The sequence below is a fragment of the Lissotriton vulgaris genome, chromosome 1_1, assembly GCF_964263255.1.
Source record: "Lissotriton vulgaris chromosome 1_1, aLisVul1.2, whole genome shotgun sequence".
Taxonomy (NCBI): Eukaryota; Metazoa; Chordata; class Amphibia; order Caudata; family Salamandridae; genus Lissotriton; species Lissotriton vulgaris.
Genome location: NC_141685.1, coordinates 854,206,939 through 854,234,678, shown reverse-complemented (window position 1 = coordinate 854,234,678; position 27,740 = coordinate 854,206,939). Strand labels below are relative to the sequence as shown.

Here is a 27,740-nt window from a genome sequence, read left to right as displayed (position 1 = left end):
TATCCTGTAAAGCTAAAGCATGTGCCTCATGGAGGGGTAGAGGAGTGGGTCCTGTAGTCACACATTCATCAAGGATCTTCCTCGTCGAATCACCTACAGCGTATCCATATCCTCCTCCCGATACTGAGGTCTTTGGGTCTTTGGTGTGCCTGAGAATTCCAACAGAAGGCAAGCTCTACTTCAAGCCTTTGGAGAAATGTTAACAGAAGGAATCTTAGAAAGTTCAGTCCAATCCTTTCACTGCCCACGACAGAAGCAACAACTACAGGCCAACCCAACAAATCAACCAACAGAAAAGGGGCAGAACTCCTTCCAGCTCTTCTGCTTGGGAGGGTACTTATTCCAGAAGTGTTCTAAAGTTCTCGGGTCAGGCCTCAATATTTTATCACGTTTCCCTTTGCAGTTTTTGGAAGAAAGTCTCTTGGCTCAGTAAAAAACAGTTCTTTCCTCCCTGGTCAAGCTTCACCACAGGAGCTGGAGGCAGCCTTATGCATGGCAGACACAGCCTATTCAGGTGCTGGTGAAAACTCCTCCCACCACTCTAAATGCAGAAAGGTCTGTTCAACCTGGCTATGAGTCACCCAGGAAAGGCAGGACCTACCTCAACCCCCTTACGACTGTCTAAAGTGAATACACATCTCCTGCTCCTGTCACTTTAAAACCAGATGGTGAATACACAAACAGGCAGAGGCACGCAGGCTGGTTAAAGAAGAAATTGCTCACTTTCTAAAAGTCCCATTTTCAAACACACAATTTGAAAAACACCTTCACTAAAATGTGTGTTATTAAATTCTGAGTTAAAACTCCAAATCTCTAGCTGTTCCCAATGGAAAGTTACACTTTTAAAAACATTACAAGGCAGCCCTCATGTTAGCCTACGAGAGAGCTAGCTCTTGCAAAAGTGAAAAATGAAATGCACAGTATTTCACTATCAGGATATGTAACACAACACTACATGTCCTACCTTTCACATAAACTACATTCTGCCCTGGGGGACATTGGGCCTACCTAGGGGTGTATTACATGTTAGCAAAGGGAAGAATGGGGCCTGGCAGATGGGTGCACTTGTCAGGTCGACATGGCAGTTAAAACTGAGTTCAGACAGTGTAGTGGGAGGTCTCAGACACCTTTATTTTTATTTATTTGTACAGAGTTTTATATAGCTCAAACTTGTCCCAAATGTATCGGGTATGAGAGCGATTTACACGAGCACCAGTTGCGTTACATGAGGACACAAACATTTTTGTTAGGCAAAGGCCACTTGTGTGATTGGCACAACCAGTACTGCAGACCCACTAGTAACATTTGAGTTACAGGCCCTGGGCACACACAGTGCACTGTACTAGGGACTTATTAGTAAATCAAATATGGGAGTCATGGATATAACAATCAGTAAGACGATTTACATGGACAACATATGCACTTTAGCACCTAATGGCAGTGGTAAGGTGCCAGAGTCCTAAAACCAATGAAAATTAGGTCGAAAATAGGAGTTCAAAAAGCAAAACGCCTGGGGATAACCCCACTAACAATGCCATGTCTAACACATTAATGTGATTTCAGCAGGAGGTAGAAGAAGTAATGTCATTAGGTATATGCCACCCCCACCTAATTATGATGACATCTCGTGAATTTACATTGCATACCCTTTTCTTTTAATCTCATTACAGGACACATATTTCTATAATCTGTGAGCCTAATAATGGAATTGGACGTGACATCATTTTAAGTGTAAAAACTGCTATTATCATCGTTCAGTTAATAGATTAAAACAAAAAAATGTACGAAGCAGATAAACGTTTGCTTGAGTTGTCAAGCATATGATAAGACGCTCCCTTGATGCTCTTGGGGTGCAGCCTTGATATGGTAGGAGCACAGTAATCATACAAGGCTAGATGCACCCATCATATACCGAATGTGAGCACATAACACCAAACAAAATTTTAAATCCTCAAGTACACCATTGTATGTCAAATAGTCAATTTCAACCTCACAAGCATAGACAGAGCTTCAATGCCCAGTCTCAGTTTCAAAGGCGTGGGCAAAACAATGATATACCTCAACACAACCACCACACATTTACATCTGCATATTCATTAGTTTACATACACCCTCAAATGATCGACAGCTGTGTGCAACACCTGCATATTATACATCTTATAGGACTCTAACACATAGATATAGCTATCTATGTTGGTCAACAGTTCTGTACACAGGCATAGCCACTTATGCACAGGAATTGCCTCAAATGCCTAAGCGTGATCACAGGAGCCTAAATCAGCCAGGTTTTACCTTCTACTCCCCAGAATATCCTATGGATCCTGAGCAGTAGGGTCTGCAGAAGTCTGAAAGAGTTAGAAGCAGAGTATGCATTAGTGTAGCCCTTCCACAGCATTACAACCTTTCCACCCACAGACTCCGGTACAGGTAGCACTGCTGAGGTCGAGAGCTTTTCCAGTGCATTCCAATGTGGAATGGTAGTAGGACCTGCAGGGCCAGGGCCAGGGGAAGAGGACCTCTCAATAGTAGGCTTGTTTTAATTTTGAAGCGAGTTCAGCACAGGTATGTTGGACAGGCCTCGTGGCCGGGCCGTCCCCTCCCCGCATGGCGGGTCGCGGACCCCTGCTCCTCCTGTTCCCCGGACAAGAACCACCCCTGCAACCCGCCGGGGCAACCGCCGGCCCTTCCCCGATGAAACCCTGGCTCCTGAACACCACCGTATCGGCTGGCCCGGGTCCCTTCCAGAACCCCTGTCTCCGGCCCAGCCGCCATTTTGGACACTACACGACCAGGCCTCGTGGCCTCGGGTCGACCTCAGCCTCGGGCCCAGCCAGGCCCCGACATTGAGGCACCACCATCCACCCAGGGGGTGAAGAGACCACTTGGCAGGTCAAATGGAGAAGGAGTGTCGATGGCTCCCCTCTGCCAGGGTCGATCGCCCCCAGCCTCCCTGGGCGCTGGCTCCACCCCCCTGCTGGGTGTCTGGACTCCCTCATCCCGGACCTCCCGACCTCCAAGTGCGAGGGTCCGGACATCAAAGGGCGCCAGACCTATAACTGGGGCAGCTCCAGAGCAGGAAGGCAGTTGTATCCTGGAGTCGAGATACACCGAGACGAACTCATCCTTGGAGGCCTGCTGGCGCTGCCGCGGCTCCTCTTCGTGAACGATCTTGAAGGCCTGCTGGCGCTGCCGCGGCTCATCCTCCTTTCGTGAACCATCTTGAAGGCCTGCTGGCGCTGCCGCGGCTCATCCTTTCGTGAACCATCTTGAAGGCCTGCTGGCGCTGCCGCGGCTCATCCTTTCGTGAACCATCTTGAAGGCCTGCTGGTGCTGCCGCGGCTCATCCTTTCGTGAACCATCTTGAAGGCCTGCTGGCGCTGCCGCGGCTCATCCTTTCGTGAACCATCTTGAAGGCCGAATCCCACGGAGCGACTGGGGAGCCGGGTTATGGGGAAAATTCGTCAACGAAGGAAGAGACGCCCTGCTGTAACTCCCTGACCACCAGATGACATCCTATGACCACATGAAGGCTGCCCTCCTCACTCGCTATGGGGTCACACCCGAGATGTACCGGCAGAGATTTCGGGACTGCAAACGAATCCCTGGTACAACCTGGGTGGAGTACGTGAACTTTTTTAGCCGAGCCTTCGAGGGATGGATCAAGGGCAGCCAGGTCACCACCTACGAGCAATTATTCGACCTTATTGTATGGGAGCACCTCTCCAATAATTGCTTCATCGAACTAAGACAGCACCTCCTTGATAGTAAACTGACCGAACCTCGGAAACTCGCCATCGAAGCAGACCGATGGGAGAGCACCCGAGTCCCTCGAAGCTGGCCCAGCGAACAGAACAGAGCCTCCCAAGGGCCCCACCGACCACGGGGGGGAGGAGGAGGCCAGGGTCGGGGCCGGGACACCATCACGGTGCCCTCCACTAGCAACCCCCCACCACCGGCCGGAAGAGGAAGTCCTCAACGCGACCAGGATTCCGCTCCAACGTTACCTGCCACAAATGCCAGCGACCCGGCCACTACGCCAATGATCCCAACTGCCCGAAAAATCAGAGCCCCATGAACCGCCAGATCACCGCCGCCGCCCTGGGAGAAGAGCCGGGCCAAGAAGACGCCGAAGAGTACGAGCAGTACCAGCCCGAGTGGGAACCAGCCGCCATGTCCCTGGTCTGTCTAGGGGAGAGGGACATGGTCCCGCGGGCGCCCATCCCCGCCAACACGCAGAAATACAGCCAGTGGGTCACCATCAATGGACGCCGGGCTGAAGCCCTCCGTGACACAGGGGCCAGTGTGACCGCAGTCCACTGCCATCTGGTGACCCCTGACCAGATCCTACCGAATGTACTTTGTCCAGTGCGGTCGGCAGACAACTCCGAAAGCCTGTTTCAGATGGCCCGCGTCCCCTTCGAGTGGGGGGGGGGGTGTCCGGCATGCTAAAAGTAACTGTCTGCGACGATGCCCCGGTGGACTGCCTTCTGGGGAACGACCTCGAGAGCTCCCCCTGGTCAGCTGTTGAGCGGAGGGAGCACCTGGGGATGCTTGGTCTCCCTGAATGGGTCTGTGTAACGACCCGATCCATGGCCGCCCGCGCCATCTCCAGCCCAGAGGAACCGGAGTGGCCCGAACCTCCTCCGCCGATCGTCACAGAAGAAACCACCCCTGAGCCTGGTCCTCCGGGGTCCGGCAACGAAAAACTGGATCAACTCCAAGACCTCCCGGAGCTGGCCCAGTGGCGCCAAGAAGGTGGCCCCACTCAGGAACAGTTCCGCCAGGAAGAAAGAGCGTGTCCCTCCCTCGAGGGACCCCGACAACAAGCCGTAGCCCAGAGCCCAGGGGATGCCTCGGGGGCCCACTGGATCTACTGGGACAACGAGCTGCTCTACAGTGAGCAAAGGATTGCCGAGCTTGGAGCCAGCCGGGTGCTGGTGGTCCCCCTCCGATTCAGAGACTTCCTATTGAACTTGGCACACGATGCGCCTCTTGACGGGCACCTGGGGCAGGACAAGACGTACAGCCGCCTGGTGACCCACTTCTACTGGCCGAAGATGCGGAACGATGTAGCGAACCACTGCCAGGCCTGCCCCACCTGCCAGGCCAGCGGGAAAAGCGGCCGAAAACTGAAAGTCCCCCTGCAACCCTTTCCCATCGTCACCACCCCCTTTGAGCGGGTGGGGATAGACATTGTGGGGCCCCTGGAGCCCCGGACAGCACAGGGACACCGGTTCATCCTTGTCCTGGTGGACCATGCCACCCGCTATCCCGAGGCCATACCTCTCCGGACCGTGACGGCGCCCGTGGTGGGCCGAGCCCTGATGGGGATCTTCTCGCGGGTGGGCTTTCCCCGAGAAGTCGTCAGTGACAGGGGCACGAACTTTATCTCCAGGTACATGAAGTCCCTATGGCAACAGTGCGGGGTCACCTACAAATTCACGACCCCCTATCACCCGCAAGGGAACGGACTAGTAGAGCGATTTAACCGCACCCTCAAGGGGATGATCATGGGCCTGGAAGGACCCCTACATCGCCAATGGGACGTGCTGCTCCCGTGCCTCCTGTTCACTTACAGGGAGGTCCCCCAGAAATCCCTGGGCTTCAGTCCGTTCGAACTCTTGTATGGACACCCCGTCCGGGGCCCCCTCAGCCTGGTCAAAGAAGGGTGGGAGGTGGCCCCTCAGAAGACTCCCCCTGATGTATACAAGTACCTCTTGACCCTCCGTAACCAGACCCGGCGGTTAAGGGAACTTGCCAAGGCCAACCTCGAAGCCAGCCAAGAAGACATGAAGCGCTGGTATATTCAGAATGCCTCATCCATCGAGTTCGAGCCGGGACAACAGGTCTGGGTGATGTCCCCGGTTGAACCTTGCGCCCTCCAGGACAAATGGACAGGACCCTTCAAAGTGGTGGAGCGCAAGGGCCCCGTCACCTACCTGGTAGACATGGAGTCACCCCGAAACCCCCTACGTGTCCTCCACGCCAACAGACTCAAGCCCCACTTTGTGCGCTCTGAACTTAGCCTCCTGATGGCTACCGACAGTGGGGCTGAAGAAGACTCCGAGCCTCTCCCCGATCTCCTGAAAACGCTCGAGAAAGACGGCTCCGTGGAGGGAGTCCACCTCTCCGATGCCCTGTCCCCAGCGCAACGCCAAGACTGCCAAGAACTGCTACTACAATTTGCCGACCTGTTCTCCCTCATCCCTGGGGTCACCCCCTGGTGCCTCCACGACGTTGACACCGGGGATAGCCCCCCTATCCATCACAGGGCGTACAGGGTGCCTGATCGAGTACGCGCCTGCATCCAGTCGGAAGTCTCCAAGATGCTAGCTCTGGGAGTGATCGAGCCGTCCGACAGCCCCTGGGCCAGCCCGGTTGTGCTGGTCCCCAAGGCCGCCGCCCCGGGCGTCGCCCCGAGCTCAGGTTCTGTGTAGACTATCGGGGTCTGAACGCCGTCACCAGGACCGACGCTCATCCCATTCCACGGGCATATGAACTGATCGACCGCATGGGGGCTGCCCGCTACCTGAGCATCTTCGATTTGACAGCGGGCTATTGGCAGATCGGCCTCACCCCAGGTGCCCAGGAGCGATCCGCCTTCTCCACCCCGGATGGCCACTACCACTTCAAGGTGATGCCATTCGGAATGAAAAACGCACCCGCCACCTTCCAGAGACTATTGAACAAAGTCTTGGCGGGTCTGGAGGAATTCAGCGCCGCCTATCTGGACGATATTGCTGTGTACAGCCGCCACCGGGCAGAACACCTCCACCACCTCCGGGAGGTCCTGAACGCCCTCCGGCAGGCCGGGCTAACCATCAAGGCCAGCAAGTGCCAGATCGGCCAAGGGTCCGTGACCTACCTGGGACACCAGGTGGGAAGTGGCCTAGTGGCCCCCCTCCAGCTCAAGATTGCCGCCATCCAGGCCTGGGAGCCCCCGGTCACCCAGACAGAGGTCCGAGCCTTCCTGGGGCTCACCGGGTACTACCGGCGCTTCGTAAAAGACTATGGCAGTATTGTAGGACCACTCACAGAACTCACGTCCAAAAAGAACCTTCAGAAAGTCAACTGGACTCCTGAATGTCAGGCGGCCTTCGAGAACCTGAAGTCCGCCATGTGCACCGCCCCCGTGCTCCAAGCCCCCGACAACAGCCGGGAATTCATAGTACAGACGGACGCCTCAGATCATGGCGTGGGGGCCGTCCTCTCCCAACTCAACACCGAGGGGGTCGATCAGCCAGTGGTCTTCATCAGCCGACGCCTGCTGGCCCGAGAACAGCGCTGGAGCACCATCGAGCGGGAGGCCTTCGCCGTAGTGTGGGCCCTCAAGAAGCTCCGGCCCTATCTCTTCGGTACCCACTTCCGGGTGCAAACAGATCACCGACCCCTGCAATGGCTGATGCAGATGCGGGGAGAAAACCCGAAGCTATTGCGTTGGTCCATCTCCCTGCAGGGGATGGACTTCACTGTGGAGCATCGCCCAGGCCAAGATCACGCCAACGCAGACGGCCTGTCCCTCTTCTTCCGCCTCGGCGAGGAGAGTACCCAAGAGGATGGGTGACTCTCCCTGCCTTCAGCTGGGGGGGACGCATGTTGGACAGGCCTCGTGGCCGGGCCGTCCCCTCCTCGCATGGCGGGTCGCGGACCCCTGCTCCTCCTGTTCCCCGGACAAGAACCACCCCTGCAACCCGCCGGGGCAACCCCCGGCCCTTCCCCGACGAAACCCTGGCTCCTGAACACCATCGTATCGGCTGGCCCGGGTCCCTTCCAGAACCCCTGTCTCCGGCCCAGCCGCCATTTTGGACACTACACGACCAGGCCTCGTGGCCTCGGGTCGGCCTCGGGCCCAGCCAGGCCCCGACATCGAGGCACCACCATCCACCCAGGGGGTGAAGAGACCACTTGGCAGGTCAATGGGAGAAGGAGTGTCGATGGCTCCCCTCCGCCAGGGTTGATCGCCCCCAGCCTCCCTGGGCGCTGGCTCCACCCCCCTGCTGGGTGTCTGGACTCCCTCATCCCGGACCTCCCGACCTCCAAGTGCGAGGGTCCGGACATCAAAGGGCGCCAGACCTATAACTGGGGCAGCTCCAGAGCAGGAAGGCAGTTGTATCCTGGAGTCGAGGGACACCGAGACAAACTCATCCTTGGAGGCCTGCTGGCGCTGCCGCGGCTCCTCTTCGTGAACGATCTTGAAGGCCTGCTGGCGCTGCCGCGGCTCATTCTCCTTTCGTGAACCATCTTGAAGGCCTGCTGGCGCTGCCGCGGCTCATCCTTTCGTGAACCATCTTCAAGGCCTGCTGGCGCTGCCGCGGCTCATCCTTTCGTGAACCATCTTGAAGGCCTGCTGGCGCTGCAGCGGCTCATCCTTTCGTGAACCATCTTGAAGGCCTGCTGGCGCTGCCGCGGCTCATCCTTTCGTGAACCATCTTGAAGGCCTGCTGGCGCTGCCGCGGCCCCTACTTGCGAACCCATCAGCTCGAGGATTGTGAGCTCCACACCTGCTACCCCCGTACCTGTCCGGTACTGAGACTGTCCCGCTACCCTTTCCCCCAAAGAGACTAGAATTGACAGGATCCTCGTATCCTGGTCCAGCTGTACCGTCAAGTACCTTGCTTAAAGATATATATATAAAAGTGTGCAGAACTCATCCCTGTGTGGTGTCTATCTGTGGGGGGGAAGTTACTTGTCTGTACGATTACCGGAGAGGGCCCTCACCGGAGGCCTCTCCCCCCTGTACTCGGCCGACCCTCCGGGTCCCCTTCTAACAAGGTACAACAGAAGAAGCTGAAGCTCTTGAGTCCTGTCCCACAACCCCCTCCTATTTGAAGTTGATGAGCTGAGGGTCACGAGAATAAGAATTCAGAAAGTAAACATTGGCCTAGGAGAGTCCTGTTTGATTTCTGTCCTTGCTACTTCCCTTACATTCTGTGAACCTGAAGTCACAGTTGTAATAAAAGGGTTCAGTTGAATCATAGTTACTAGTTCTATTCTCTGGCGGCCCAAATGGTATCCCTGCAATAATCTTCTACCAGAGGGAGCCTTACAACCAATTGATTAGCTGGTCGATGTGATGCGATGCTTTCAACATTAGAAACTTACCACCCTTGGACTTGAAGGCAAAGCAGAGAACACCAGCCTCTTCTGTCACTCTCTCCGCCAGGGACTTCTTTCCCAAACCAAAATCTCTCAGAGTAGAGAGCGAGAACCTCCTTATATCCTTCCATGTCTGACCATATCTTGCAAACACCACTCCTGTTGAAACAAAACACAATAGTCAACGTACAAGCAGTCAGTCCTTTCAGGGTACATTAGAGTGCTGCGCTGTCCCCTGTATGATAATGACATAAAATAACTTCTAGGAGAATCAAGGAAAATAATGTATGGAAACATAAATATGCAAATCATACATATTTGATAACCTGCATGTTAGTGTCATCATGGGAATTAGTGAGGAGGATTTAAGAAGCCAGTCGCAGCAATTGTTGTCAAGAGAGATGATCAAAGATTTAAAAGACTGAAAAAGGGCTGATGCTCTGTACGTTCACGGTGTCTGGAAATGTATATTTTGTAGGATTAACTATTGAGTATTATCCTGATAGCACAAATCTGTGTAAAATTGTCAAACCTCTTCCCCTGCAAACAAGACATGCTTACTGAAATGGAGGTGTGATCACTTGATAACAACTTGCATTTCCCTGACCTTTTATCATAAGTAACAGCCCTGAATCGTCGCAAAGAAGAGAACTCATGAATTTAAAGCTTCCTGTAATATCAAAGTTACATGCATTTGTAAATTGATATGAAAAATTTTGTCCATGAGGCTTAGTACCCGAAGTGAAGCATGAACCAGTTTGTTGTATGATTATTGACAACCTATCTGATGTAGCAGCCCATTATCTAGAAATAAAGCGGTTCAGGGCACGAACTTATGCGTGTCATCAGTCTCTAAAATACAGCTCTGAGGATAAAAGCCGCCGAGGGACAATGACAAGTGAATTATTTCTTAGTATAAAAAGGGATTAGGAGGAGAAAAGACAGTGTTCGACTGTCACAGCCATCATAGCTAATGTGCTACTACTCTCTCGTGTGCATATTCCACCACATAATAATAGCACCCACCGCTTGTTAGTACTACTGGATTGATGAGTTTCCTCTAATTCTGGGAAGGCAGTGCCTTTCTTCCTTTGTCACCTAAGTTTCCTACATGGAAAACTGTGTTTTAAGAAGCCTTGTCCAAGCTGCCTCCTCTAGTACTTTCCTCATGTATTATGAATTTAAAGTGGCATCTCAAGACAGCAGGGAAAGCAAAAACCAGTGTGGTAACTGACATATCATTGCCAGAGGTATTTCTGCCAGCCTGCCGCCATAGACGAGCAACCTTTCTTTCCGTCAGATACATAAAAAGTAAACAACAGATCTTGATGTCACTTTGTGGCTTTACCCATAGCCAGAAACCTCAGCTCTTATTGTTGGTTATGGTAACAGATAAGGTGACTCCTAAGCGTCGCTCTGAAATTTAGCTTTTCTGAGCGCTGTAATGTTTGAAGACCGCATACGTGCGGTCTAGTTGTTGCGCACGTAGCAGTGCGCTAGCGCGACCGTGATACGTCACGGCCGCCCAAGGTATAAATAAAAGAAGGCGTGGTCACGGAACTAGTCCGGACCACGCAGAGAGCAAGAGCGTGTCCCGGGTCCTTAATTTATGCGCAATGTCCGTGGCGCTGCGCAATGCACAGAGAGACCCGACAATGGCGACGAGGGCCTAAAGAGCCCGCGATGTGCCCCGCAGCACTCCATGCCCCGCCCCACTGCTGATCGTCGGCGATCCTAGCCCGGACGGGCCCCCGCTGGTAGGACCACGTGGTGTGTGGTGCCCCATGTCACGTGGATGGTGGCGCGCGCCTGAGAGCCCGGCTGCCAGACATTCAGAGGTGAGCTCTGCCCTCTCTACATCCCCGAGGTGCCTGAGCCCGAGCAGAGGATCCCGGCGCTGCCCCTCGGGTGGCAGACCTGCGTGCTCCCCCCGTTCCCAGTGGTGCAGGGTGACAAGAAAAGTGCACTCCTGTGTCTTGTCATGAAGAGGCCCTGCTGGTAACGGCCCATTACCGCGCACCCCGCAGGAGTGTCCCGGCAGCCCAGATGGTGAGGAGCATCGGCCCTGCTGCCAATCGCCCTGTGTGCCCGAGTCAGTGAGGGGCAGCACCTCCTTCCTCCATGGCGTCCATTCCGCCCATTGAACCTTTCTCCGTCGACGGCGCACCGGCGGCCCTGGCCCTAAGATGGAAGGACTGGGTTGAAAGGCTACAATTCTACTTCGAAGGTGCAGGTACGGCGAGAGAAAGACACAGGGCGCTTCTCCTACACATTGGTGGGAAGGACATTTATCGGATCTACAAGACCCTGACGTAAGCTACTCCTCACACATATGTCATGCTCCTTAACGTGCTCAATGCCCATTTTGAGCCAATGCAAAGTAAGGACTACGAGCGGTTCATTTTCCGGCAAGCGCAACAGGAAGCGAAAGAATCCCTCGACGCTTTCCATGGCCGCCTGAAGGAGCTAGCGAGCATGTGCGGATTCCGCGACGAGCAAGAAGAAATTTGCGGACAAATTATCCAAGGCTGCTACTCCTCCGACCTGAGGGTGAAAATTCTCCAAGAGGATGGCAAACCATTAGTGGAAATCCTAAAGCTGGGCCGCTCTAAAGAATTATCCCAGGCGAGGGCGTCTCATATGGAAGCAGCACTCCATAGACCGATTAAAACGGAGCAGGTACACGTAGCGGAACACGTCAATGTGGTGCGGCCTAAACAACGCCCGGCAGGGAGAGGGAAGCCGCTAGAATGCCGAAAAGAATGTGGATACTGCAGAGGCGCGCCGCACAGAGCGCAAGACTGCCCAGCACGAGGAAGAAAGTGTGGGTCATGCGGGCCCAAACCCGAAGCCGCTCACGCCATACGGGAAGACCCGGAGAGCGAGGACATGGACGACGACGCACACAGCTATCCTGTGCACTACGTGTTTGCCATAGAACAGCCGCTGAGGAAAAAACGGCGACTCCCGAAGTGCAGGATAATGATTCAGAACCATGAGGTGAGAGCAACCATCGACACAGGTGCATCCATCGAACTTATGGCGGCAAACGTCTACGCTCAACTGCGAGACAAGCCGAGTCTGAAACCAGCCAAGATCAGAGTTTTTGCCTATAGACAAAAAACACCAATACCGCTAATTGGATGCTTCCAAACGGAAGTACATCACCAGGACAAGAGAGCACCATCTACCATCTACGTCACCAAAGAAGGCAGTGGAATGCTACTCAGCGGCCAAACAGCTGAAGAACTTCATCTGATATCCTTCGCAATGGCAGTGCTAGAGGAAGAACTCGAAACTATCATTGAAGAATTCGAAGACGTTTTCAAAGGCATCGGATGTCTCCGTGGAAAGGAAGTATCCTTACACATCGACAGGTCCATTCAGCCTGCGGCCCTGCGTCATCGACGGATAGCATTTCACCTGAGAAAGAAAGTGGAAAAAGAGCTGGAGACTCTCGAAAACCAGGGAATAATCGAGAAGGTCAGTGGGCCCACCCCCTGGGTATCGCCAATCGTGGTGGCGCGAAAACCCAAGCAGCCAGGGCAAGTACGCATCTGCGTCAACATGCGCCTGCCCAACGCCGCGGTTAAAAGAGAAAGACATCTGACGCCCACGATAGATGACATCCTGGGAGAGTTAAATGGAGCGAAATGGTTTTCCAAAATGGACCTGAGGTCAGGATATCACCAACTGCCCCTGCACCCGGACTCAGATATATCACCACTTTCTCCACTCATGTAGGACTCGGCGCTATCGGAGGCTCAACTTTGGGATATCAAGTGCAGCGGAAGTCTTCCAAAATACAATTCGAGAGGTACTGAGCGGAATAACAGGAGTCCTCAATGTCAGCGACGACCTGCTGATATACGCCGACACCGTGGAAGAACACCACCGGAGGCTCAGGAGCGTGTTACAAAGGATCAAAGACTCAGGCCTTACGCTGCACAGAGAAAAGTGTCAATTCCTACAGAACACAATCAGCTTCTTTGGATACACTTTCTCCGACAAGGGAGTAGCGCTAGACCCTGAAAAAATGAGGGACGTGCAGGGGCGTAGCTAGAGCTTCTGGCGCCCGGGGCTATCCCTCAGATTGCCGCCCATGGCAGGTAGCGGCGGGGAGGGTGGATCTGGGGAAAAAATTTCGGCGAGCAGCAGGGGTGGATTGGCAGGGTTTTAGTTATGACGCCACTCTCTACTCCAATGCGAGAAAAGAAAGGGTGTGAAACTGCGGCGTAAGGATAGAGCAAACCTCGAAGGTCAAGTCTCAGTTGATGAAGGCCCACCAGTACTAAAATGGCAGATAAACGCATAAGTAAATGTATCCCTTCCTCCTCTTACACCACTCCATACTGAACTGCTGCTACAAGACCACAGCAGTAAAACCACCCGCTAGACATCAAGTACACCACCAAAACAACTCCCACATAGGTCACACTCTACACCCACACTCTACCAAACAACGACAGTATTTAGAAACATGGGCAAAGCTATAGCAATAGAACAGCTTCATTATCTCTTCCATCCATGCATCTATCTATTCATTCTTTCACCCTTCTATCCACCTACTGGCATCCACTATTTTACCTTTAGATTCTGTCATCCATTCATTCTTTCATCCATCATTCAATATTTCCCCATTCTATCCATTTATCTATCTAGCCATCTATCCAATTTGCCATCCATCTATTATGCCATCCTTCTGCCCATCCATAGTCTAAAAACCAACCATCCACTCTGCCACCCATTGATCTATTCACTCTGCCATCCATTCTCTTTGCATCCATCCTCCACTCTGTTATCTTACCATCACCTCTGCCATTCATTGATCAATCGACATCCTTTCTTCAAATTCATTAACTCTTCCATTCATCTACTCAGCCATCCATCAGCCTACTCTGCCATCCATCCTCCTATCCTCTCTTCCATCCATACATCAATCCACTCTTTCATTCACCCGCTCGTCATCCACTCTGCCACTCATTCACCAGCCATCCACTCTGTCACCCATCCATTCATCAACTCTTCTATCTATCCATTCAACCACCCATTCACTCTGCCATTCATTCATTCATCCATCAATCCACCCACTCTGCTATTCAACCACCCATTCATCCACTCTGCCATTCATCAATCCCCTCTGCCATCCATCCATCCATTCTGCCAACCATCCGCTCATCCATTCACCCATTTATCCACTCTGCCATCCATCCTGCCATTCATTCATCAATCCATCCACTCTGCTATCCAATCATGGATTCAGTCACTTTGCCTTTAATCCATTCACTCTGCCACGCATCCATCCATTTACTTTGCCATCCATCCATACATTCATTCACTTTGCCACCCATCTATTCACCCTGACATCCATTCATCATCCATCCACTACGACTTCCATTCACAGATCTTTCGTCGACTCATCCATCCCTTTACTCTATCCTCCTTTCAGCTGCCCCTCCACCTATTCATTCACTCAACGATTCATCCATTTGTTCTGCCATCCTTTCACTTGCCCATCCACCTATCCATTCATGCACTCACCCATCCCTTTACTTTACTATACTTTCATGTGTCCATCAATCATCATTCACTTCTTTCACCCACTCATTCAACCACATATCCATTCATCCTCCCTTTTCTTCCAACATTCCTTCTTTCTTTCCCTGTTCTATTTTTCCAGCTATCGGTTTTCGTCTGTGGCTGTGGGAGTGCTTCCGGTTTCCACTGAGACACGTTGGTGTCCTTCTTGCTGGTCCACAAAATGTAATTAACTGAATGTTTGCTTGTTGCGGCGCTGGGAGTGAGATAACCGAGCACACGAGGATGGAGGCGAGAGCAGAGAGACGGGCGGGGGTTGCGAACATAGGAGGATATTTGACTTTTTGGGAGCAATTCATTCAATGTCGGGCATCGGAACGCCTAAGAGAAACCGAATGAACAAGTGCAGTCCTATCCTAACTAAAGCTTACCTAGGAGGACCTCCTTATGTAGGCGGCTTGGAGCGGTGGGGGTCGGTCTCAAACTAAGTGAGACAGGTGTTCTTAATGTAGCTGGACTGTCTGCAGAAAATACCCGGCACTCCAAGAGTGCGTAGTGGTGGCGCGCGAGCGTGCGCCTGCGCATTACTTCTGCATTTCAAAAGCACAGTGCGGGGGCTGGCCCAAATTGCCCAGGGCCTTCAATGGTAGCACTTGTGCGCGCTACAATATTGACGGTCTGGCCCCTGGGACCAGGTGCGCGTGCACTTAGATACACGTGAAGTGTGCAGTGCACTGTGCTGCTCGACAATGTGCCTAAGTGAATCCTGGGCTGGCCACTAGTATAACGCAGCTGCCGCCCCCAAAATAGTGCCGCCTGGGGCGGACCGCCCCCCTCGCCCCCCCTAGCTACGCCAGTGGGGATGTGCAAGCAGCCCCAGCCCGACCAACACGTCAGAAGGGCGGAGCTTTCTCGGAATGGTGAATTTCTGCGGGCGGTTCATCCCAGACCTCTCCAACCTCACGAGACCGCTAAGGGAACTTACGAAATCTACCACCCCGTGGCATTGGGGAAAAGAGCAAGAGCTGGCATTTCAGAACACTAAAGCCGCCCTGTCTGCCAACACAACTCTGTCGTACTTCGACCCCACCAAAGCAACCAATATTGCTGTAGACGCCAGCCCGTACGGACTAGGGGTGGTACTGACACAGAGCCAAAATGGCGAGGACTGGGTGCCAATAGCCTATGCGAGCCGGTCCCTAACAGAAACAGAACAGCGCTACTCTCAAATTGAAAAGGAGGCCATCGCAATCCACTGGGCCTGCAGGCACTTCCATGTGTATGTCTATGGACATCCCTTCACTGTATCCACCGATCATAAGCCTCTACTTCCTCTATTCCGTGGATCAGTCTCCAAACCCCCCCCCCAGAATCGAAAAGTGGATCTTACAGCTCCAAGAGTATGATTACAAACTGGAATTCAAGCCCGGTGCCAGCAACCCGGCCGACTACCTCTCTCGACATCCCCGAGCGGCAACCATGCAGGAACAGGAAGATGCGGAAGAGACGGAGGAGTATGTAAAGATCATCTTGGAGAGCTCACGACCTCTACCCATGGGCATCGACCTGATCATGGAAGCGACCCGCGGTGACGAAGTCCTCCAGCTTGCAATAGACGCACTACGACACAGCGACTGGAAGTCACTCCAGAATTCCCTGGGCCAGAGAACTCCCGAGGCAAAGAGTGCCCTAGAAGCGATCCTCAGAGTGAAAGATGAACTATCCGTGGACACTCAAGGATGCCTTCTCAGAGGACCCCGAATTGTAATGCCTGCTAGTCTAACACAACAGGCGGTCGAACTGGCTCATAGCGGCCACCAAGGGATCGTGAAAACAAAAAGCAGGCTCAGAGCAAAGGTATGGTTCCCGGAGATGGACACCAAGGTCGAACAGCTGGTCAGAGGATGCCGCTGGTGCCAAGCGGCAGGTCCACCCGAGTCTCCGGCCCCGGTAATCACCGAGGATGACCCGGCGAGGCCCTGGGAACGAGTAAGTGCCGACTTCGGACACCTTCCAGACGGCCGCTACATGCTCGTCGTCATCGACGATTTGACGAAGTATCCCGAAGTAGAAATAGTAACATCTTTGACCGCCAAGGAAGTGACTGCCAAACTAGAAAAGATAATCGCCACCCATGGCATTTTTGAACAGATGAAGACGGACAACGGACCACCGTTTCAAAGCCAGGAGTTTGCCGACTACCTCCAAGAATGGGGGATTCAGCACAGGAAGATCACCCCCAGATGGCCTCAAGCCAACGGTGAGGTCGAGCAGTTCATGAGGACCCTCAACAAAGTCATCAGGATCTCTCAAGTGGAAGGGACACCAGTCGAGAGGCCCCTATGCACATTCCTGAGGGAATACAGGCTAACGCCCCATCGCACAACTACAGCCGCCCCGGGACCATCTGCAATGGGCAGATCGTCCGAGACACCATTCCTCATCATCGCACCTGGACTCCAAAGGAGGCCGATCCTCAGCAAACCCTGCGCAACAGAAGACGCTCGAATGATTATGCCAGATTCAGACGCCGGGCCAGAGAATCACCCATAGAGGAAAGAGACTGGGTCTACGTGAGAGACCGATACCCCGGAAGCAAGTTCAGGCTCCCGTTTTAGCCGCGTCCGTGGACAGTCACTCGCCGGTCTGGCACGTTGGTAACTACCCAGCGCGACGGCGAGAGCGTCACACGCAATGTATCATTCTTCAAGCGAGCGTTCGCCCCATCTGGAGAACAACATGATTAAGACCTGGACAGAGCCACCTCAAGCCCCACGACGTCCAACACCAATTCCCCGGCGAGTGTGCAAGGGAGCCCCGAGGAAAGAGCGGCAGAGAACACTCCGGATTCTGGGAGGCCAGATGCAGATAGCCTCCACTCCTCCGGTGACGGGCTGTCACCAATCCCAGCCCGACAAGACACTCCTCGAAGGGTCCTGTTCCGAGGGGAAGCTGCCGGTTATGGGTTGAGAAGAAACCCCGCGCCCTCTTCGCAGCTGGCGGACTTTGCTGTGGGCTGAGACTGTGGTACCTGCTCATCAGACTGGTAACAGGCCTGCCGGCCATTTTGATTTCTCACATGTCCAGGTTAACCAAGTGACTTTGAGACGGACTACTCTGTTGTGGTTTCCTTTTCTTTTTGATTTAATAAAGGTTGAAAGGAGTGTAATGTTTGAAGACCGCATACGTGCGGTCTAGTTGTTGCGCACGTAGCAGTGCGCTAGCGCGACCGTGATACGTAAATAAAAGAAGGCGTGGTCACGGAACTAGTCCGGACCACGCGGAGAGCAAGAGCGTGTCCCGGGTCCTTAATTTATGCGCAGCGTCTGTGGCGCTGCGCAATGCACAGAGAGACCCGACAAGCGCTTTTAACAGTTTGTTTTCTTCTCACTTCGGAGAATTTTCTTCAGACACTTTTCTATTTATTAATTTGCTCTCTCAGGAAATCTTTACTTCCTTAGTGCTGTCTAAGTGATAATTTTACAGTCACTCCACAAGTTATAATATTGTGCGCATTACAGTCCTTTTGATGGAACAAAGACCCAATGTCTGTGTAGAGAGCTTTTTTTACATTTTTATGTGTATTTGAATACTGGGTATAGTAAATACATTTACCTTTTTGTGTTTTGTATTTTTCTTTCGCTTTCATGGTTGTTGCGTGTGGTTTTCCTATCCCTATTGCCTCTTAGCTTTCCTCTTTTTCACCTAGTTCTTTACTTTGCCCCTTTTTCTTCCCTTTTTGCACCACATTCTTTGCTTCTCCCCTCCCCCTCCCACATTGGTGAACTAATTTCAGGCCAATGTATTTGCTTTAGAACATTTACTTACCTTTTGGCTTTTGCCTGAACTTGCCTGTTCTACCTTTCTGAATCGCTTTTCTGCCGCTCTTGCTTGCACTCTGCCATGTTAACTCAGAATGCTTTGCAGCAGTGGTTCTGTAACAATACGTTTACTAGCACAACCAATAAGGATATGAGTCTATGGCTCTGTAACTGTGCCGCTTTGTGACGTGCTCTGTTGTCGCACTTGCACATTCCATGTTACCTATGTTGTCTCGTAGCAATGACCATATCACATTCTATATTGGCAGAGCCAATGAGAATATACCATACGAAACAACATCCCCTCCCATAAAAGGCTGGGTTTCCTGGCAAACTGATAGAAGAACCTCCTTGTCACCAATCTCCTAAAGTCAATACATTTATAGTATTTAAATGACGAGGTCACAGAACCAAGTTTACAGAATGCACGGTCAATGGCAAAATGATGTTGAACAAAAAATCTGAAAATCCTTCACTTTCCTTATGACAATTTTAATTTGAAGGAAAACATGGCTGTTGATGCTGCCTACCTCCAATTGCAGAAGCATGGTATGAGAATCATATAATAAATTGTGTTGTTTCTTCCTTAGATTTGTCAGAAACATGCCATCATGGCACCAGTGGCGGCTTGCTGACATCACTCGTAGGTGGCAGGGCGTATGTGGGGGGAGTTAATGCGCAATAAAAAAAAATACTTACCTTGTGCCAGGATCAGTGTCTCTGCTTCTGCTATCCTCGTCTTGACTCAAGGAAGGAACAGGAAGCACAGCCAGGCTCCCAGACCAATCACAATGCAGCACTGAAGCGTTGTGGTTGGTCTGAGCATCCTGGTTCAATGCTCAGGTAGGGAATAGGGGCCTGGGCATGTTCATCACGCAGGCTGTAATGCAGCCTGGATGGAGAACAGGGAAAGTGCACATGACAGTTTTGGGCGGCCTGAGAGGGCGGGCAAAACAGTCATGTGCACTTAGAAGTGGGCAAACCCCTCCTCCCTGCCCTGCACCGAGAGCAGAGCAGCCCCACCCACCCCCCGCACAGCAGCACAGAAATATAAAATGATAATAACTTAAAGGTATTATAATTTTATGTTTCATTTTCATTGCCCTGCTTTAAAGCAGTGGGGCGACGCTCTTCCTCCATAACGGAGGAGCCGCCTGTTCAGACATTTCATGACATGTTTTTGTTAAAATACACAACTATATTAAAAATGGTAGTCAGAAAAATAGTATATGTAAGAGTAAGTGGTAATGTAGTAGGTGCATATGTATATATTTATTTATATTTATTAAAATATATATTACACAGTGGTGGTAACCATTGGGTAGTTATATTTAGGTCAGTGGTGCCACTAGAAAAGTGTTTTTGCGTTGCTAATAACTTTAGTACTGTTTGATGAATCTCCACAAATTGTTCCGTAATTGTGCTAATTTTTGGCTAGTTTGTGCATGGAAAGTTTTGGGGTGATCCATCAAGTGGGGGCTGAGAATAAAGGGTGCTCCAAAACATAAAACCTAATAAAGAGAGAGACAGGCCCCACGTGCCAAAGGGACAGGACATTATTTTGTCGAACAATAATGTAAATTCCCTTCGGTTACCAAATAAAAATAATTTTCCAACCATTCAACTCATGTATACCACAAACCATTCACATCAATTATACGAAAAAACAATGTGCCTATATTTGCAATGCCACAAAACAACCCCTAGATGATAATGGAATGCCACCTATATTTTATTAAAAAATGTTAAAGCCATTAGAAATGATTCATAATACAAAATTCATAAATCTACATATTATTAAAAAACATATATCATTATTCAATTTTATATTTTACATACACAGCATAAACATTAATGAAAAGGGAAATGCAAACATTCATCAAAGTTGAAAACATATGTTAAACCGATATAAATATAAATAGATTTATCCATAGATTTATCTGTGTCAGGCCATCAGTGGCGATCCCACGGCCATCAGACCATGCACGACCGCCCGCCGCATAGGATGGTGGGTGGATGGTGGGCAGGTTGAGAGCCCATGGGACTGACAGACAGACTGTTTTTCTTGTTATGTTGATTATACACTGTAGCTGCCTGTGGAAAGCGCCGGGACACTCTTTTAGAGTAGCCGAGCGCTATGAAAATGCACTTTAACATAACATAACATAACTGTAATCGCTACGCACAGGCACTGACGTAGGGATTAAAATGTCAGTTTCTGCAGGCTGTTTCATGGTGCTTAACTCGCCACTAACCGGCAGGCGGAAAGTGATTTTGGGGGCCTATAGCAGGCCCCCCTTTCTCCCTGGACCTCTGCTATGGGCCCTGGGGGGCTCCTATGGTGCCCCCTAAACATCCCTGCACCGTGTGGCAAGCACCGCATGGTGCCTGACACATAGTGCTGGGATGTTTGATATTTCTTTTTTGTATTGTGGCATGTGCAGCAGCCTGCAGAACACACCGCAATACAAAAGATACACATTGCGACCGCCTTGAAGAGGTCGCTTTGTAATACCGGTTAAAGGACCACCGACAGCTAGTTGGGCGGTCCCATTCTCGACAGGATGGCAATATGATGAGTCGCTAAGGGCCTCATTAGGATAGCGGGCGGACTTTGCCCGCCATCCTCGTGGTAAATGGGACTGCCCGCCATAAGGGCGGGGGTCCCGTGGGGGGTATTAGGATGTGCCCATCACAGTGGTGGGCACATCCTGTATTTTTAGTATTGTGGGGCGCTGTGCTCTCTGCACCGCCCGCCAGAATACTAAAAATGCTTTGCAGCATTTACATAAACAAAGCGGCAGGCACCGCGCGGTGCCTGCCATTTTGTTTATGTAAATGTGGGGGGGTACCACAAGTACCCCCTGTGTGCATGTCCCCACTCTGCTTCACTCTGGGGGCCTGCATGGGGCCCCCAGATTGAAAATCGCCTGCCTTTCCGTGGCGGCATTACCGCCGCGGAAAAGCATAAAACACAGCCCATGTTTATATGGCTGGCGGTGTCTAATAGACACTGCCACCATATTAATCATTTTCCGCCCCGGCCGCAAGGCAACCGGGTGGAAAACAGGCGGGCGGTGTTTTCTCCCGCTGCGGTCCCCCCGCCAATGTAATATGGCGGGGGTAATGCAGGGAAGGATGTCTGGTGGATTGCCTCCGCCAGACTGGCGGTGGCCACCGCCAGCCTGGCAGGGGAAATCCGACAGACATCCAAATGACCCCCTTAGTGTTAGAAATTCACACCATGTCAAATGTCTTGAGATTGAAAAAGGCTTTGATTCTGCCAATAAAGAGGTACTTCAGTCAGACATGCTATCACAGCGTTTGGTGTATAACACTGACATTGGCAGACTTTTGGTGATTTTGCCGAAGGGATATACATTTCGGATTCATCATGGTGATGGTCATGCAACATAATGTGGCGATGGGCAAGTTTGCATCTAGGCCTTTTTTCCCTGCTCTGTGGCGTTCCCCAGTGATCTGCACTGAGTCCAACACTATTCAATCTTTATGTCACACCTTTTGTGACAATCATCAAAAATTCTGGTTTTCTTTTGGCATTTACACCGATGACGCTCAAATTGTGGTGTTACTGGCAAAGCCGGAAAATACATCTGGCATGGAATTGAGGACATGAATGAGCAATGTGAGCAAGTGGATAGATTGCAACTACCTTAAGTTAAGTGCCACAAAAACCGAGGTCATCCTCTTTGGTAACAACCCCGCACTCTGGACGCCAGATTGGTGGCCACCTGAATTAGATTCACTGCCTGAACCCTCAAAGTAAAACATCTAGGCATCCTGATAGATTAAGAACTGAAGTTCAAGGACCAAGTAAATAAAATCACATCAGCATCATTTTGCTCCTTTAAGGCTTGTAAAAAAGATTGAAAAATTCTTGCCCCCTGAACTTCTGAGAACAGTCATCAGTGCATTGGTTCTCACAAAGTGAACTATTACAACAGCCTCTATCCTACTCTTGTGGCAGGTCTCGAAAAGAGGCCCCAGACTCTGCAAAATGCTGCGGCCCGCTTCCTCTTTCAAATCCCTAACAAAAAAATCAGCTAGAGGAGCCATCAGAAAACCACATTGGCTACCAGTCAAACAAGGATGTAGGTTTAAGGCTCACTGTCTGGTCAACAAATCACTGCACGGATTAGGGCCAGCCCACTTTAGGGAGAAACTTAAATGGTACATGCCAGCAAGGACACTTTGCCATGAACCTGACTGTACCCCAATTTAGGAGAACCTACTAGGGTGGGAAGAGTTTTTTCAGGGCCACAGCTGTGCTCTGGAACAGCCTTCCACTGACATTAAAAGCTGCTCCCTCCCTACTTACTTTCAGAAAAGCTTTAAAGACATGGCTTTTCCCACAGGAGTAGAAGGCACCCCGCTCATCGGTTAGACCCGCATCTGACATTATGCTGTAGCTTTTCTCTTTCCTAAAGCGCCAAGATGCCCATGGAGCTAAGCTGCACTTTATACAAATTATTAACATGCATTCGTGCAGCAGGAGGAACACTAGCCATTAATAATGTAAAGCCAGACTCGCTCTTTGGACTTCAATCTATTTTTCAGACGAAGTTGAGTGAAATGTGCATTACTTTCAATGGCAATCATACGTGGTCTAGGCTTCATATATTGTATTGGCATTGTGGAAAGGAACTACTTTTTTTTATTCGTGTAGGTAAAATATTTCTTGCGGTTTTCCCTATTCCCGCCCTGGTTTTGTGGCAATGACTGACCTTTTCCAGGTTGGAAATAGGAAGAAAGAAACTTGGGAAAGTCTACAAATATGTAGCTTTTTAAGATTGCATTGGGATTGCACAAATTTCCAGCTCATTCCAGCTCTGGAGCACCTAATCCACACCAATGTTTGGTTTTCTTACATGAAAGTGTTTGTATGAGTACTTGCACTGGTAAAACAGAGATTTTGCGGAGCCCCTCCTTATATCAACTTCTTTCAATTCCAAAAGGTGATTTTACTCTGGAAATACAGGGTATGTGCTACAGAGAACTAACACAAAAATGTAAAAAGCTTTTTTGGAACCAATCCAGAGAGTTTAGCGGCATGGCAAATTATGGTACTTATGTTTATGGCATAAATAACTGCAGAAGACCTTAGACAGTTTCAAAATGTCCTACTGCTTTGGACTGGGACACAAACCTGTACTGTCGTTATTGATACCAAACCTATTAGTTAGTATATTAAGCGGGCGATCAGAAGTGTCATCAGATTTGGTAATGAGCCCCTCCTTCACTGACTCCAACCCGTTGATAAACACCACGTTTTCCCAGCAGAACTGCAAGCTGAAGACATCGCCATACGTGTTCCTTATCTGTAGCAAAGAGAGAGGAAATAGAGGGGAAAACTTTAAGGCCAGTGAACAAAACCTTTGTGAATGTCACTATTGGATGTCCTTAATGTTGAGTGAGGCAGTGAGTGGTGCAAACACCTTTTTTGTGTTGAAATTGTTTATTAGCATTTATTAAATATCGGACAATAAAAGCAATGAAATACAGAAATTTGCAATATGATAACATAAATTACAATGGATGCAATGCATAAAGGTAAATATATATGAATTCATAAGGATGAAGACTTTATCTTATTTAATTACAAGTAAAACAATAATAAGATGACAGGAGGATAAAAAAATTCTGTTGTGAATACAATTAAGCTATTTGATTGAAAAACTCTGAAGACTTACAGTGAGATAAAAAGTAATTTTAAAGCAAAAAAGGACAAGAACTTGATATAAGGTGAAGCTTAAAATTGCAAACTAATAAGTGAGAGAAAGACAGGAAATGTGGGTAGAAAGAAAGTGAAGAATAATAAAGGAGAGGTATCAATGCAGTAAAATATAAAAGAATAGAACGCATAGTATAGAAAATAATATTGGGAAATTAACCAAAGATAAAAAGGAAGAAATTGGAGGAACTAAGATGAGAGCAGATTTAGAACAGGTTTTCTGTGTTGGTATTTAAATGGATGACAGTAAAGGTGAGAAAAGAAGAAAATTAGAATCGAGAGTATAATAGAAAAAGAGAACAAGTTATGAGACAGTGAAACCCACTATAGAGCGACCGAAATAGTCTATCACAGAAGGATTATTCAACTGTAGAAAGGGGGTCCAAATTTTAATAAATGATTGTGTCTGATCTTGCAAATTGTAGATAACTCTTTCATAAGAGGCAGTTTGAACCATACGCACCAGCCAAGATTCCGAAGAGGGTGGAGTCAAAGATTTCCATTGCCCTAGTATGCATATTTTAGCTGTGCTTTAGAGCGAATATAAAAGACGGCATTGTGGTTTGGAAAATTGTGGTAAATATCATAAATCATGCAGAAAAATGATGGCTGGTGTTGACGGTAAATCCAAAGGCAGAGTGTGTTGTAAAACCTGACCTATGTAGGACCAATAGGATCAAGAACAGAGGATGTGCACTATGTCACAACCAGAAATAGTACATCTCCAACAATTAGTATGAGGAAGAAGTCCAGCTTTATGCAGTTTTGAGGGAGACCAATGCCAGTCATGTAAAATCTTGAATAAGCAAAATGTCTGTCGTGCTTCTCTGACTCCTCTGGTTAAAGTTTCTAAAAGAGAAAGGCAGTCTTCATTGTTATATGTAAGTGAAAGGCGTGTTTGCCATTTGAGACAAAGAGCACATGATAAGGGTTGGGAGAATAGAGAATAAATGAGATGTGAATATTTTATATAAACCAGAAATTACCCCTTCATGAGTCCCCCAAGTATATAGATAGGATGGGAATGGTGAAGTTTGGAGAGACCATGGGCACGCCCCCAAGGCCTTTAATAAGACAGAGATGAAGTTGAGTATAATTCATGAATTGATGCGATGGAAGACCAAATTCTTCAGCTAATTGGGTAAAGGGTTTAAGCTCACCAGTGTGTATAAGTTGATCTAGAGTAGAAATACCCACCTGTTTCCATTGGGGCCAGGAAATGGTTTTGCCCTTGACACGTAAGGCAGTATTGTTCCATATTGGAGCTTTAATATGAATACGTGGGTTAGAACCTAAGAGGCGATGAGCTCTCTGCCACATTTTACGCATTGAAGCCAATAGTGGATTGCGGGGGTCTTGGCGACTAGTACCTGAAGTATAAAGAACTGAGAGACCAGGTTCAGCGGATAGTAAATGATGCTCTACCTGCACCCATTGTGGTGTATGAGAATTATCTTGCTGCATGTATATGATTTGGGTTAATTGTAAAGCCAAATGGTAGTGTTCTATGGATGGGACACTTAGACCTCCAGGAGAATGATGTGCTTTCAGTTTTTGTATAGCTAGACAGGGTTTAAAAGAGTCCCATATAGAGGATTTAATTTTAGAATCTATAAGGCGTTGGCAAGATAAAGGTACGCTAAGGGGTAGCATACCAAGAGTACAGAGGAAACGCGGAAGTGTGACCATTTTTACAGCCTTAACCCGTCCCCACAAAGATAATCCTAATATTTTCCATTTGTAAAAATCCTGCTGCATCTGTGTGATCAGAGGAGCGAGATTATGTGCAACCATTTCAATCGTTCCTTTGTTTACCAGGATACCAAGGTATTTTAGTCGTGAGGGTATCCAGTGGAAGGGAAAGTCCTGAATGGCTGATTTAGTAGTACCATCGGATATTGGAAGTGCTTCCCTCTTATCCCAGTTAATTTTATACCCAGAGAAAGAGGAGAATTCTTCTTTGATTTGAATCAGTGAGGGCAGAGAACGTGGTAAATCAGTAATAGTGAGTAATATGTCATCAGCATACAGTTACATTTTGAGTTCACCACAGGAAGAGAGATGCCTACAATATCAATTGATTGATGAATTGATGCTGCTAAAGGTTCTAAAGCAAGAAGAAATAAAAGAAGAGATAGGGGTCAACCTTGTCGTGTTCCTATAGAAATTGGAAAGGAGTCTGAAAGGAAACCTCCAAAATTCACCTAAGCAGTAGGGTGTTGGTATAATAATTGTACTTTTTGTATAAATTGGGACCCTGAACCAAATGTTTCCAATATATGAGAAAGATAAGGCCATTCCACTCGATCAAATGCCTTTTCGGCATCAAGAGACAGAGCCAATGCATCATTCTGAAGAGAATTGGGAGGAGTGAAGCGTATGTGCCAAGGTACGCAGATGGTTTCTAGAGGAATGTCCAGGTACGAATTCCACTTGTGTGTGATGAATTAAAGAAGGCAAGACTGTACGCAAGCGAGATGCGAGGATACTAGCTAGTATTGTGATATCACAATTAAGAAGGGTTATAGGTCTCTAGCTACAAAATATTAATGGATCTTTGCCCAGTTTAGGGAGGACTGCAATGATCGCTTTATTAGATATACAGCCTAGGGAGTTTGTGTTGGTTGCTTCCTGAAAAGCAGTATAGAGACTGCAGAGAAACCATCTTCCTCTGGGGCATTGTGATATGGGAGCTTAGTAATTGCTTGTGAAATTTCTTCTTTAGTAATGTCCCCTTCAAGAAGTGCTCTGTCTTCGTCAGACAGAGAAGGGAGATTTACTTGAGAAAGAAAAGAAAGCATTTTGTTGAGGTCTATTTGTCCGTCTGTGGTATATAATGATTGATAGTATGAAGCAAATTCATTGACAATATACTGTGGACAAGTTAATATATTTCCCCCAGATGTTTTAATGTCTGGAATAGCCATTGCAACCTCTGGTTATAGCAATTGGGCCGCTAGGAGTCGCCCTGCCTTTTCACCTTTTTCATAATGACGTCCTTTCATCTTTTGTAAAGCATACTCAGCTTTGGATGTAAAAAGGCTGCCTGCTCTAGGGACTTGCGATGTTGTAAGAGAGGAATTTTAATATATAATTGAGTGAACGTTTCAATATCCTGTTCTAACTCTTTTTGTTGAGTAGCATTTTGCCTATTGGCCTGTGCCACGTCTTTCAAAAGTTGACTCATGATGGTAGCTTTGGCTGCAGCCCATAGGGTTCTGCTTGATGCGCAGATCTGTGATTAAGGGAAAGATATGTTTGAAGATGGGTTTGAAGCTGTGTTTTTTTTTTTCCCTCATTCTGCAATAGAGTGTATCTGAAATTGTCAGGGACCCGCTTCTCCGCTGTCCGGACCTTCACCACCCCTGATGCAGGGGAGTCTCACTATGTGTACTTGCAAAGTCGGGTCCCCTTACATTCATGACACTTTCAATACTTTTATTTCGAAGTGGGGGAGCTGACCATCTTGGCCACTCTCACAAGCATCATGCTTGTGTACATATTGCCATTGCATAATCATTGGAAATGAATAG

The 27,740-nt window shown here is 49.3% G+C and overlaps 1 protein-coding gene across 1 annotated transcript in view; it reads right to left on the bottom strand.

The window, feature by feature from the left end:
* Positions 1 to 27,740, bottom strand: part of LOC147748023 (cytochrome P450 2D15-like) — a 704,421-nt gene that overhangs the window by 578,381 nt on the left and 98,300 nt on the right. The window contains exons 2-3 of the mRNA XM_086957942.1: positions 23,623 to 23,794; positions 9,103 to 9,255 (exon numbers count right to left, since the gene is read on the bottom strand). Coding sequence (XP_086814068.1) covers positions 9,103 to 9,255; positions 23,623 to 23,794 — 325 coding nt within the window. The remainder of the gene's footprint in view (positions 1 to 9,102; positions 9,256 to 23,622; positions 23,795 to 27,740) is intronic.